Here is a 14,225-nt window from a genome sequence, read left to right on the forward strand (position 1 = left end):
CTAAAGAATTCCAAGGCCAATATCTTCTTTGCTATCTAAAACAAATACATAACTTATGAAGTATTTTAATCTAACTTTTGATGTTTTTCTAAGCAGGTGAATGAAAGCATATTTTATTCCAAATTTAGTACCTATATCTACATAGGTCTGACAGATTCCAGATATTCTGCATTTTGTTTAAATAAGAAAGTAGAGCCTTTGAAATAATTTCACCAGTGTTTGCTATTGAACTAGAATTTAGTACTATACAGTATAACCACCCAGAAACAAACAAAAAATGCAAAGAATCATCTGTTCCTTGTCAATCAATATTTAGCATACTCAAGAAAGGAACAAAATCAGAGTTTTTTTATACTGTTATTTATTTGATTAAAATAGAAAAAAAAAGATGTCACTGACAATTTATTAGAGTATGAAGTTTAAGATTTTTTTTTTCTTTAGTAATTTCTAGAAGTCTTTATATATAAATGATGAACAAAATATTGACTTAATTTTGTCAGGTAAGATGAAACATCTGGATTATCTTTAAAACCCTGGAAGTAGTCTCACATATTCCATAAGAATGTTTCCAAGAACATTTATAAAGAAACACTATCATGTCATTGCTTGGATTGTTAATTTGTGAAATCAGATGGACACCAGTTTCTGGAACTTAAAGCGTTAACTAAAAGTTAGCATAGCCAATTTTCGACCAGATCAAAATCTATTAGACAAGTTAATATTCCGGTATCCCAAATATCTGCAACAGGAATATTCTTGTAAATTCACCATTTTTCTCTCAAAATATTTTTTTTTTAACTCCTACTTCTGCAGGTTCTTACCTGCTTCACATCCAATTAGCTAGATTTTGTATATTGTCAATTCAATCCGTATCATGAGTCAGTAGATCCACACAGGGCTAAGGCTTACTTGCAGGGGCCTGATGCTACAGAGGCAGCTACAAGTCTCTTTCCCAGCTACAAGAAGTAAAGACAATACCTGTAGGACTTGGCAAATCGCAGTCTTGTTTTGGCTCTTGGAGATGGTCCGGGCACTGTGGCTTCCAAATGATCCCAAACAAAAGCCATTTGCCAAGAGGGTGCCAAGATGGCCTGGAGCAGCAGGAAGTCAGAGTTGGGGCTGGAGGGCCCCACCAGGAGCAGGAGGCACTAGTGGCTGAGGGAGGGCATTTCCTCTGTGTGGTGGTATGTGCTGACAGAGAGGTGGCAGACAACTGAAGCAGGCCTGGAAGGATGGCCAAGACTTCCTGCTGTATGACACTTGCCCTTTGCGACAGAGCTTGCTTCACTCAGCCCTTATCTCATTATTAACGTGAGAAACGCTCCCTCGTAAATTTGTTTTTATATTTAGCCTTGATTAAACAGCAAAGTCACATGCCACTCCTGAAAAGCACAATGCACCCACACACATTCAGTGAAAGGTATGAGTGATGTGTGAACTTAAAAATAAAGAGAAAGTAAATAGAGGGTTTTCTAATTAAAAACAACAACAACAACAAAACGTGTGTCGATGCATTCCTGTGACTGGGAAAATTTGACATAGGTTACTAAATTTCACACAACCAGCTGCCAAATATAATTTTTCTTATTTCGACTCCTCTTAGAAGCAGAGCTAAACATCATGATTAGCCAACATTTCCACAGGGTTTAATCATCCCGAGAATGCCAGTGCCTCCCTACAAGTCAGTGTGAGAAGAAAACAAGCAGATCACTTTCATAGCTTTTGGCAGCTTTTCCCTCAAGGAGATACCACATCACCTTGGAGAGTAAATTATAATGAATGATTTTGACGACAACGATCAACTTTCATGTTCATTTTCTATCCCCTAGAAATATTTCTTAACTCTGATATATCCCAGAAAACAACTTTCTTTCAAATTAAATAAATGAGGAAAGCCAAACAAAGCCCTTCACATGTTTTATGAGTCTAACCCATTTGGGGGAGACATATATTTAAAGATATTGTACTCAAAGAGTCAAAGGACTCCAATGCCGTCATCAGTCCTCGTTGCGCTGTGAGATTTAATGTTAGCAAGGCAGCCTAATTCCATCAGTCCCTGTCCAAACATTGCCCCGTCAGTGACCTCAACTGTAAACCAAGGCAGCACTCCACTTCTGGAGGATAAGATTAGAGAGGCTTGGAGTGTCCAGCAGTGAATTTAACCCCTTCTGCACTGGACACATTTGAGCTCAGTGAGTACCAACATCTCCAGCCAATTTTGGGATCCCTAAAGTCTTGAGTAGCTAGTATACATATGCACAGGGGTCAAAATGTTCATGTTGTTTCCTTAAAAGTGAATTAAATAAACATGATGCTTTTTTCCACAACAACATCCAGCATACCAGGGGTTCTAGAAAAAGCCAGAGGTTCTCTATCAGCTTTGGGGATGAGTAATAGAAAACCTGTTTATGGTTTCACCATTTAGTTATCTGACATACGGACTAAAAGAGACTGGGTGAGTGACAGCTACCCTGGACAGCAGCAATCTTGAAGGGGCCAATGATAGATCAAAATTAAACATATTTTCTCAGAATCAACTTGCAATGTTTTAATGCTTCCCACACTCTGCCTTGCTGCTTTTCTACAGGGCTCCACATTTCGTCTGAGAAAGACTATACCTACAGACATGCCAACCCTACCCTTCAGGCATGTGAAATTCTGCTATCATATCAGTTCACTTCCAGTTGGGGTCAGCATTAGGAAATACCAGTACTCCTGGCAGAGTTCATGCAGAACTGAGCAACTTGGTGTTTAGTGGCATGATTTCATGTGAGTCTGGAGCCAGACATTGTTAAGGGGACTGGGAGTTCAGGCAAGGGGTGGTGTCCAGGAAGCTGGTGGGTGGGGTAGGTTGGTGAGAAGTGTGGGGAGAGGAGGGAGGACAGAGACAAGTCAAAGAACAGTATGGATGGCATTGGCAAAGAATGATGTTCTTTACCTTCCACGCCATGCTGTTGTTGTTGTTGTTATGTGATGTGGAGTCAGTTCCAACTCATAGCAACCCTGTACAGGGTTTCCGAGGCTGTAAATCTTTACGGGAGCTGAAAGCCTCATCTTTCTCCTGTGGAACAGCGGGTAGTTTCGAACTGCTGACCCTGAGTTTAGCAGCCTGATTCGTAACCACTACACTACCAGAGCTCCTTTCCATGCCTTGTGTACCTTTTATTCTCTCTGGTGGCCTTGAAAATTTTGGAGGAAAATTTGTGAAGCAGCATCCTTGGTTTCTGATAATGAAACTAGCAGTCTATGTATGCAGACTTGGAAGAGGAAAGTTATCACCTGCAGAGTGTGGGGCTGTGGGTTAATGTGCTGGACTACAAAGTTAATTTTTGAACCACAAAGTTGGTGGTTCAAGCTCACCAGCTGCTCCTTGGAAACCCTATACAAGGATGCTATGGGTTGGAGGTGACTCAATAACACTTAACAACAACAACATCAAATGGATGTCATTTCAATTTTAACTAGCTGTTTTAACTTTTATTTTTTGGGTATGAACTCCTGGCATGGTTCTGTAGGATCAGCACTGGCCTTCGAGCCATAACGTTGGCAGTTCAAACCCGCCAACTGCTGCTTGGAAACCCTATACAGGGTCACTTTGAATTGGAACTGACTCAGTGGCACTTAACAACAACAACAACAAAGTGTAAGAAGGCAATGGAGTAGACATTTTTTGAGTATTTTATTTAGTCACATTCTTAAGCATATATTATAGCAGAAGAATTATAGTTAGAGTAGGACTGGACTGTAAAGAGCAAAACCTATAAAACTGGGGGAAACATAGCCTAAATTCTAAATATTACTCCTACTGAATACTTTTTTACATAATTCCTGACCCTTATAAAATCTCAAGAAAATGCCTACCTTCTGCCAATAACTTACATTCAACAGAACTCTAAACAAGCTATCTTGTTTGCCTCTTAAATATTTCTAGGATTTTTGTTTCAAGATTCCAGATGTTACAAATAGCAAATTTAGGGTTTGGTGTCTGACACAAAAACCGGGGATTACTTTATAGAATGCAGCTACTCTGAATCAAAATAAAATTCGTACATTGAAAACTGGGAGAATTTAAAGATGATCCACACAGACAGTTACACACCAAGTCTTCATGCCCCGGTGGAGGACTATGAGGTTTAATCCAAACCTCAGAGAAACCAAGTTACAAGACATGTTGTTGTATTGCATCAGGAAACCAGAACAGACACAGATGGGTTTCAGGATAATGCAGAGTTTTGAAACAGTCACTGATTGCAGATTTAAAGCCAGCAGATGGCAACATGGATGTGAACAACAGTCTTTTATTTATCGGTTATCTCTGATAAGAGTTTCATTGTCATAATTCTGTTTTCAGAGTGATTCATTGCAAAAAAAATGTGGCAAAAGGAAATTTAGCAACTGGACTTGTGTGCTTTTCAAAACCAATATTAATTGTGACTTTAATTGGGCTTTTTATTACATTAATTTACTATAGTAATCAACTCTGGATAATTTCTCCAAATGGAAGTGCTACAAAATAGTGCTAGCAATTAACCTGAGTTCTTTCAAACATCCTTTCTAAACCTTATATGTGTGTATTTGATTTGTTGTTGTTGTTGTTGTTAGGCACCGTGGATTCTGTTTCAACTCATAGTAACCCTGTATAGGTTTTCCAAGGAGTGGCTGGTGGGTTTCAACAGCTGTCCTTGCAGTTAGCAGTCCAGTGCTTACCCTATAGTGCCATACCAGGACTCCCTACTTGATTTAGAGGTAAACCCTACCATGTTTTGAAAAGGTGGGGGTGAGGGCACAATTATAAACTTGAATTTGGTATGGCACTGTGGGATAAAGCACTTGACTGAAAGGTCGGTTTGAACCACAAGGTCGGTGGTTCAAACTCACCAGCCGCTCCTTGGAAACCCTACACAGGGTTGCTAGGAGTCAGAATTGACTCTATGGCACATAACAACAACAACATAGACTTATGAGGCTTAGAAAAGCATACTCTATGTCTTTAAATTTCCACAATTGCATCTTTTACTCAAAAAGTTCCAGGATGCCTTCTAGATTAAAGAGGTCAAATCATTGTCAAGATAAACTTTAAAAGACCCACAAAAATTGAACAATACCCCATGTTTATGAATTGGAAGACATAAATGTAGTTAAGACTGCAAATGTGCAATTCGACCTACAACTTCAGAATAAATCCCTATCAAAATCCTAGCTGGTATCTTCCAGAAAGTAACAATTTCAAAATAAAAATTCATACTGAAATACAAAGGATCAGAATAGCCATACAGTCTTGAAAAAGAAGAACAAAGCTTCAGTAATCAAGATGTTGAGGTACTGATAAAAAGATAGACATAGAGAAATGGAATAGAACTGAGAGAACATAAACAACCCTAACACTTTGACTGATTTTAAATAATGGTGCTTAGACAATTTGTATTTAAGTTATGGTGTTGGAAGAGAATATTCAAAACACCATGGAATGCCAAAGGAACAAATCTGTGTTGGAAGAAGTACAGCCAGAATGTTCCCCGGAAGCCAGGATGGCCAGACTTGGTCACTCATACTTTGGACACATTATCAAGAAGGACCAGTCCCTGGAGAAGGACATCATGCTTGGTAAAGTGGAGGGTCAGAGAAAAAGAGGAACACTCCAAAGGAGATGGATTGGCACAGTGACATCAGCAATGAGCTAAAGCGTAGCAACAATTGTGGGGCTGGCCCAGTACTGAGCAGTGTTTCATTTTGTTGTGCATAGTCTCTTGTTGTGCATCATTGATGGACTCAAGTGTGGCAGCAGTAGTGAGGTTGGCCCAGGATCGAACATTGTTTCGTTCTGCTGTGCATGGGGTCGCTATGAGTCAGTTCCGACTCGATGGCACCTGACAACAACAACAGTCTCTATAAGTAACTATAACTCTATAACTCGATGGCACCTAACAATAACAACATCAACCGATGCTAGATAAAGAGAAGTTAGAGGCAGGAAGTGTTTTTCTAGATACTCTGAGAGTCACCCTAACTAAATTACAAAATTCTTTGAACTAAATGGAGCTAAAAAAATATATGTATATTTTTTTGTATTAGAATTTTTTCAACAGCGAATTCTTCTTCCTTCCTTCATTTCCTCGCTCCCCCCCCTTCACTATTTTCCTTATGCCAGGATGTTCAGAATTTTTCCTGTTGCAAACATGTATTAAGTATCAACTATGCCTCAGGGACCATGCCAGATGCTGGGAAGCAACGGGGAATATAATTAATACCCAGATGGAGCTCAGAGCTGACTAAATTGAAAACTTCTCAACTCAAGGCTTATAAAGTATCAAGAAACTAGAAAAAGAAGAAATATAAAATATTTCTAGAAGTTGAAAATGACCAGAGATCTGTGGTGATGTACATTCCTTTATGTCACATTTTGCCTTGGATTTTTGGAAAATTTGCTTGCTATTCCCCCTAGACCCTGAGAAGTTACCTTTGCCTGGCTTTTAACTTTTGAGAAAAGAGGGCTTTTTACTTTTGTCCAGGTTGATTGAAATTTCTTGGGTAAGTTGTAAACAACTTGTTTTAATACTTTTTTTGTCCAGTCCTGGGCTGCAGCCTGCCCTATGTTCAGTTTGCAAGGATTGGTCAATAGATTATGCAAATGAGGTGAGTTGTAGTCTAGACAGTGCCTATGAATGAAAGTTGTCTATAGCCTACTGAGAAAGGATTGGTCAGTTTGTGGCTCTGGAAGGAGAGCCATGTCTTGAAATTGACAAGTACTTAGTGCATTTATGCAGCCAACCCCATAGTGATGAGCAAACAGAAAGAAGCTGGAAGAGAAGCAGAGGAAGAAGTAGAGGAAGAAATTAGCAGCAGAGCAAAAGAGAGAAGTAAAAAGATAAAAGGCAAGGAGCAGGGCAATGTAAAAGGAAAAACTAAGAGAAGATGCAGACAGAGCGAGTAACAGAGAGAGAGAGAGAGAGAGAGAGGGCAAGGATCCTCCTATAAGAGTTGTAACACGATCAAGGACAGTAACATTGAAGGCAGGACAAGACCAGCAGGGGTCTAGTGGCAGTCAGTGGTGACAGATGTCAGTGCCAAGAGAGGCCTGTCCTGGGAGGGTGGAGAAGAGCCAAGAGAACTGTCCTCCACTTACACGTAACTGTAAATATGGCTGTGAGTTCTGAATTACTGAATTCAGCAGAATGCTGTTGAAGGGACAGCTATTGTCAGAATTGGTAAAGTTTGTCTGATCTCCAATTCATGTATCAGCCTTGGGCTGATCTTGATTCTCATTATTCTCCATGAAATTAGACAGTTTCTGATACAACTGTCACTACTGCTACTATTACTTCCACCAGTTTAAAGGTCTTATTGTTATTGAGTGCTGTCAAGATGGTTCCGTCTAGAGTTTCTGAGGAGAAACTGGTGGGTTTGAACTACCGACCTTGTGGTTCACAGTCCAGTACTGATCCTACAGTATATTTAATGAAGAAGAATGTAATTTTTTAGGGAATCAACATTAAAAACAAATCAAATCAAGTATTTTTTGTTAAATACATTTTGAAACACCTGGAATAGGGGAAGCGCTTCTTTCTTAAACTTCTAACAGTCAATTCTTCCTATTGTCTTAAACTGGGAGGGGTGCAGATGTATACATTAAAAATAAAGAAGTCTGTATTAATACCTACCAAAAACAAAAAACAAAAAAACTCGTTGCCACAGAGTCGGTTTTAACTCAAAGAGACAGGAGAGAGTAGAACTGTTTCTGAGAGCTTCTGAGACTATAAATCTTTGCAGGGAGCAGAGAGCCTCAGCTTTCATCTACAAAGAGGCTGGTGGGTTTGAACTGTCCACCTTATGGATAGCACCCCATAGCATCACCAAGGCTCCATATCTAATGCTTGTTGTTCTTAAGTTCTGTGGAGTCGGTTCCGACTCATAGTGACCCTGCACACGGTTTCCAAGGCTGCAAACCTTTACGGGAGCAGAAAGCCTCATCTTTCTCCCACGGAACAGCTGCTAGTTTCAAACTGCTGATCTTGAGGTTAGCAGCCCAATTCGTAACCACTATGCTACCAAAGCTCCTTATATCTAATGCTGTTGTTGTTGTTGTTAAGTGCCATTGAGTCGGTTCCGACCCATAGCGACCCTGTACAGGGTTTCCGAGGGTGTAAATCTTTATGGGAGTAGAAAGCCTCATCTTTCTCCCGCGGAGCGGCTGGTAGTTTCGAATCACTGACCTTAAGGTTCGCAGCCCGATTCGTAACCACTACGCTAATGCTAGCATGGTTTAAAGCTGTGTTAGTGGCTGCAGATACAAAAGAATAGACCATTCCTCCTTCTAACAAAGAGGCTTACAAGAGGGAAAGGATAGGAAATGGTAGAGACCCTGTAGAGGGTTTCCAAGTAGAGACTGGTGGGTTTGAACCATTGACCTTGTGGTTAGCAGTCCAGTGCTTATCCTACAGTGCCACACCAGGACTCCAGTATTACTAACAGTAAGAAATTAAAGATAAATAGTAAAGGTTTAGGATATTTTCAAAGATAGTATATTACCAAAGATAACATCTATTTAATGGATGAAAAACATCAAACATGAGTTTTTATTCCATCTTTATCCTTTTCTGGGCATGTTTCCTGACTTGTTTGATGTGGATCATTCTTGGTAAATTATGAGTTCAGTAAGATGTTTGAGAAAGGAATGGTTGGGAGTCCCCTACAGTAACTGATAATGTACAAATATGTCAGACACAAATGAGGAGGTTGATAAGTAAAGTGAACTTGTTGGTTTCTCTGTCGATTTTTTTTGCCTTATTAATTTTCAAATGAACATTATATAAATATTGGTATCCTTTGTTACAGTAAAAAAAAAAAAAAGTGACTACTTTTCTAATATATAGAAACCCAAAACACTTTTGATGAATCTTGTTACAGATATTATTTCTGATGTGCTAGGGTAGGGTAAAAGCTAGCTTGCTACTTTCTCAACAGTTTGAGATGTGGGCCAAGGTCAAAAGACACAATAAGAGTGACCGAGGAAGCCTAATTTTAGTCTCCATGAAACTGAAGAACTCACACAGTGATACTGGACACTTTCAGCTCAGGGAGAAGCTGGACCCTCACAGGGAATACAGTCAAGAAGGAGGCAGTAACATAGTGCATTGAGTCATGGCAGAAGCCCATGGTCTCAGGTGTTCAGAGGGTGGTGGAGGCCCTCAGTGCAGTTAAAGGTAATTATGGGTAAGACTAGCACCAGCGCGGAGTGCTGTTAAATAGCAAACACAGCTATAAAAAGCACAGAGTATCATTTTCAAGAACATGAGTATGTATACTTTGTTGAGAAGGGTATTACAATGCTGCACAAACTGAAGTAGAAGCTAATTACTCCTGAAAAGCATTTATCAATTAAACCCAATAAATGACAATATCCAGCAAATGTTGATAGTGTCATCTTGGAGTAGTTGGATCATATGTGTTAGTAAACTTTTCTGTAATGTTTTTCTATAACAATTAGGGATTTGTTTTATAACATAAAACTAAATATGTTACTAAAAAACCTGAATGGTGAGTTTCTGTTTTTTTTTTTTTTTTAAACAGGAGTTTTACATTTTCATCTTAATCAGATTTCAACCAGAAAAAAATAAAATTCTTTGAACTCACATTAAATTAAACATGTCACAAGGATATGTTACACATTGCTGAGATGCAGGTCAGAGGAAGGCTGGGAACTCAGACATATCCTTTAGCATTTTTGATGGTATGATTGAAAATCACATTAGAAACTGTACCATGCAATCTGCAGATTTATAACTCTAAAGGGCAATGCAGTCTGCATCCCAGAGATAGAAGAGCCTTGGCCAGGAAAAATCAAAGAGAGAAAGAAGCTGAACTCTTAGAGATTTCAAGACAGTCACTTGGTCTTCCGCTTCTATTTAGACCTAGATGTTTGCACAGTGCCCCCTTGTGAAGCTTTTCATGATTGCACTTCCCACAGACTGAGCCACAGATAGGTTTATAATCCAGCATTCAATTAGCACTCAGCATGAAGTGACAGGCTCCTAAATCCCACAGTCTGCATGTGGGGAACACACAGACTTGACTTTCTACCCTACTTTTATTAAAATATGTACATACATATTCCACACGACTACGTGTTTCTTACTACCAGTTTGGTGAGTCAGTTCCAACTCAGGATGACCCCACATATATGAGTATCAGTGTGTAGAACTGTGCTATGCAGGAGTTTCAGTGACTGGTTTTTCAGAAGTAGATTGAAGTAGGTCTTTCTTCTGAGGTGCCTCTGGGTGAACGTGAACATCCCTTCACTTAGCAGCTGAGTGTGCTAACCATTTGTATCACCCAGGGATTCTGTGTTTTTTAATGGAAGTACTTTCAAAAGCATGCACTACAATGGGAAATGTGCATTTATACATATCTCCATCATTACAGAAATTTTTTTCTTTGGCTTTGATGAATAGTTGTTTCCATTTTACAAGAGAGAACGGAATATTGAAAACTAGGGGAATACACTAAACAGCAAATATTATCCATTCACTTAAATATATGGTCCATTTACATATGTTAGTATGCTTGTGAGCAGTGTTTAGGAATACACTGTTGTTAAGTGCTGTCGAGTAGATTCCGACGCACAGTGACCCTGTATAGGATTTCCAAGGAGCAGCTGATGAGCTTGAACCACCAACGTTGCAGTTCAAACGACTTTGCAGTCTGACGCATTAGCCCACAGCGCCACAATGTGTTACCCACTGGCAGAAAAGATTAACAAGTTAAACATGTGACTATGAGAGACATCTTTATGTGCTTGAATTATCTCTCTACTTAGAACAAAAATCTTGTTCATGTAAGCAATTCCACTGGATAACTGCTAGACATGGAAAAAATAAATTCTGGCTGCTTCACAAAAGAGGAAATTACTCTGGAATATGACACACTATATGCAAGAAGAGTTGCGCTTTACACATTGAACTGAACAATTAACTGGAAAGTAATCAACAGACTCTGTCTATGGCTGGTTCAACTATATTGTTAATGAAACTGCTTTTCATCTCTATTAAATTTCCTGCTCAGCCAGCTTATAAAAAAACGTTTCTGAATCCTGAATCCTAACCAGGAAAAAACATGGTTCTGCATAACCATTCTAGGCAGTCCCAGTTTACGTAAGACAAATTGCAGTTACCCATTTTTGTTTTTATTTTTTATATCTTGTCTTTAGTAATTTGTACCGAATATAATGTTACAGCACATGATCTACTGATGTTTCCATTCTCAGAGTTTACTAATATATAATCAAAGATTGGCTTTAAGTATTAGACATACATCAGAACCGACTTATAATGGAATCTTCGGAACAGAATCAGTCATAAGTCAGGGACTACCTGTATTAAAAAGCAATGGCCGTGCCAAAGAATGGCTTTGTAGTTGTTACTGAAGTGAGATGACATGAGGTCATTTCAAACTGACAGTAACAGAATGGAACACTGTGCTGTAGGCACCATCCTTACAATGGTTCCTATGATTGAGTCCATCACTGTAGCCAGTGTGTCAATCTCGAGGGATTTTTTTTTTTTTTTTTGGCTAACTCTCTGCTTTATTAAGCATGATGTCTTACTTCAGAGATTAGTTCTTCCTGATAACCTGTCCAAAGTACATGATACAAATCTTATCCTCCTTGCATCTAAGAAGCATTCTGGCTATACTTCTTCCAAGACAGATTTGTTTGTTCTTCTGATATTCCTTACCAACACCATAACTCAAAAATAGCCATGCTTTTTCTGCCTTCTTTATTCATTACCCAGCATTTGTGTGCATATGAGGTGGCAGAAAATACCATGGCTTGGGTCAGGCACACCTTCATCTTTAAGTGACATGTGATTTTTATACTATGTTGTTAAGTAGTGTGGAGTTGATTCTGGCTCATAGTGACCCTGCACAGGGTTTCCAAGGCTGTAAATCTTTATGGGAGCAGAATGCCTCATGTTTCTCCCACGGAATTGGGGGTAGTTTCAAACTGCTGACCTTGAGGTTGGCAGCCCAATTCATAACCACTATACTACCAGAGCTCCTTTAATACTACACAGAGGGTTTTTTTTTTACAGTTTTGTCCAGTGTAATATTGATTTCTTGCTTCTGTAGAAGTTAGTTGTGGATCCAAATAAAATAAAATCTTTGACAATTTCAATATTTCCTCTGTTTATCATGATGTTGTTTATTGTTCTAGTTTTATGTTGATGTGTAACCCAACTGAAGGCTGAATTCTTTGATCTTCATCAGTAACTGCTTCAAGTCCTCTTCACTTTCAGCAAGCAAGGTTGTTGATGAGTCTTCCTCCAATCCTGATGGTACATTCTTCTTCATATAGTACAGCTTTTGGGATTATTTTTTTAGCACACCAAATGAATAAGTATAGTGAAAGGATACAAGCCTGCACACATCTTTTTCTGATTTTAACCATGAACAGATGCCCTGAGTCTATGCAAATGACTTCTGGTCTATATATGAGTTCTGCATGAGCACAATTAAGTGTGCTCATATTCTTCACAATATTATCCATAATTTGTTAAGATGCACAAAATCAAATGCATTTGCTTAGTTAAGAAAACACAGGGAAACATCTTTCTGTATTTTCATCAAAGATACATCTGATAACAGCAACGCTATCCCTTGTACCTTGTCTTCTTCTGAATCAGTTGTATCTTTGACCAGTTTTAGACTGAAGGATTGGATATTAGCCTATCACTAACATAATTGTACTTTGGGGTGCATTCTGAAATGTTTATTTTTGATGATGAATGTGATGCCATTCCTCTTCATCTGTCATACCAGGCTGACTAGACCCAATGCCTGACTCAAAGTGGGCGATTCCAGTTCATTTCAGCTCATGAGTGCCTAGGAACTTTATGTGTTCCATTTCATTTCTGACAACTTGCAATTTTTATAGATTCATACCTCGTGTAGTCCACGTTCCAATTGGTAATAGATGTCTTAAGTAGTTTCTCCTAGAGTTGTGCCACATCAGCCAATGTAGCTCCCCAAACCTTTACTCCATCCATGTCAGTAAGGTCTACTCTACTTTAAGTAGCTCTTCCCAAGTACTGTTTTGAATGTCTCCCAACCTGAGGGCCTCATCATCTGCCACTATGTCCGACACCGTTCTGCTGTTATACATAAGGTATTGACTGACTTTTTTTTTTTTTTTTTTTAAGAGTAGATCATTGAGTCCCTCTTTTAATCAGTTTTAATCTGGAAGCCCCATTGCAATCTGTCCACTGTAGGTGACCCTGCTGGTATATGAAATACCGCTGGCATAGAATCCAGCATCACAGAAACATGCAAGCCACCAAAGTATGACAAATTACAAACTGTGGGGGATGACTTCTCTGTCCCTCTATAATCCCCACCTGTTTTCCCCAAACTACTCCACATATTAGTTAAAATAAATGAGGTCAAGATAAATACGTAAGATCCTCTTGCTTCCAACAAATAATCATCACCCCTGCCAAGCTACTTCTATCTGGAAAGTCTGCTATAGCCTCTGCGAGAAGCTGAGGCTGTTCATTGAAGACCAGAGCTCACACAGAAAAGATAAAAGCAAGAGGCAGAGAAGAGAAGAAACAAGTATGCTCACCAACCTATTGATTTTCCAATGCAGGGTACTGCGCTTTTACACAGGTTTGTAAAAGACGACCTGTGGCTGTCTGGCCAATTAAAACTCATAGAGACCCTATACAACAGAGTAGAACTTCCAAGCTGTACAATTTTACAGAAGCCAGATATTTCTCTTCCATGGATCAGCTGGTGGGTCTGAACCACTGGTCTTTCAGTTCGCAGTGTGCTTAAACACTGTGCCACCGGAGTCCCACCTCTAAAAGAGGAATCCTCTCCTAACTATATCTAGCTGCTCTGAAGACATTGACAATCGGAATATTATCTTTGGTTGAATTTCCCCAAGGGAATTCTTGTTATGGGTAGTTTATTTGGGGAAAGGTATGGATGAAATTCCAGGAAGCACAAATTATTGTTGTTGTTAGGTGCCATTGAGTTGGTACTGACTCATAGTGACCTTATGCACAGCACAATGAAACACTGCCTGATCCTGGGCCAACCTCAAAATCGTTGCCATGCTTGAGCCCATTGATGCTGCCACTTTGCCAATCCAGCTCTCTGGGGGTCTTCTTCTTTTTTTGTGACCCTTCACCTTCCTTACCAAACATGATATCCTTCTCCAGCAACTAGTC

The 14,225-nt window shown here is 39.3% G+C and overlaps 1 protein-coding gene across 6 annotated transcripts in view; it reads right to left on the bottom strand.

Annotated features, from left to right (window-relative positions):
- Positions 1 to 14,225, bottom strand: part of PDE4D (phosphodiesterase 4D, cAMP-specific) — a 2,172,274-nt gene that overhangs the window by 529,810 nt on the left and 1,628,239 nt on the right. The window contains exon 1 of one of the 6 annotated variants that reach the window (XM_006876173.1): positions 979 to 1,082. The exons of the other annotated variants lie outside the window; for them this stretch is intronic. Coding sequence (XP_006876235.1) covers positions 979 to 1,067 — 89 coding nt within the window. The 5' untranslated portion in view covers positions 1,068 to 1,082. Of the gene's footprint in view, positions 1 to 978; positions 1,083 to 14,225 lie in introns of those variants that run through there. 6 annotated transcript variants of the gene reach the window in all.

The sequence above is a fragment of the Chrysochloris asiatica genome, unplaced genomic scaffold, assembly GCF_000296735.1.
Source record: "Chrysochloris asiatica unplaced genomic scaffold, ChrAsi1.0 scaffold00360, whole genome shotgun sequence".
NCBI lineage: Eukaryota > Metazoa > Chordata > Mammalia > Afrosoricida > Chrysochloridae > Chrysochloris > Chrysochloris asiatica.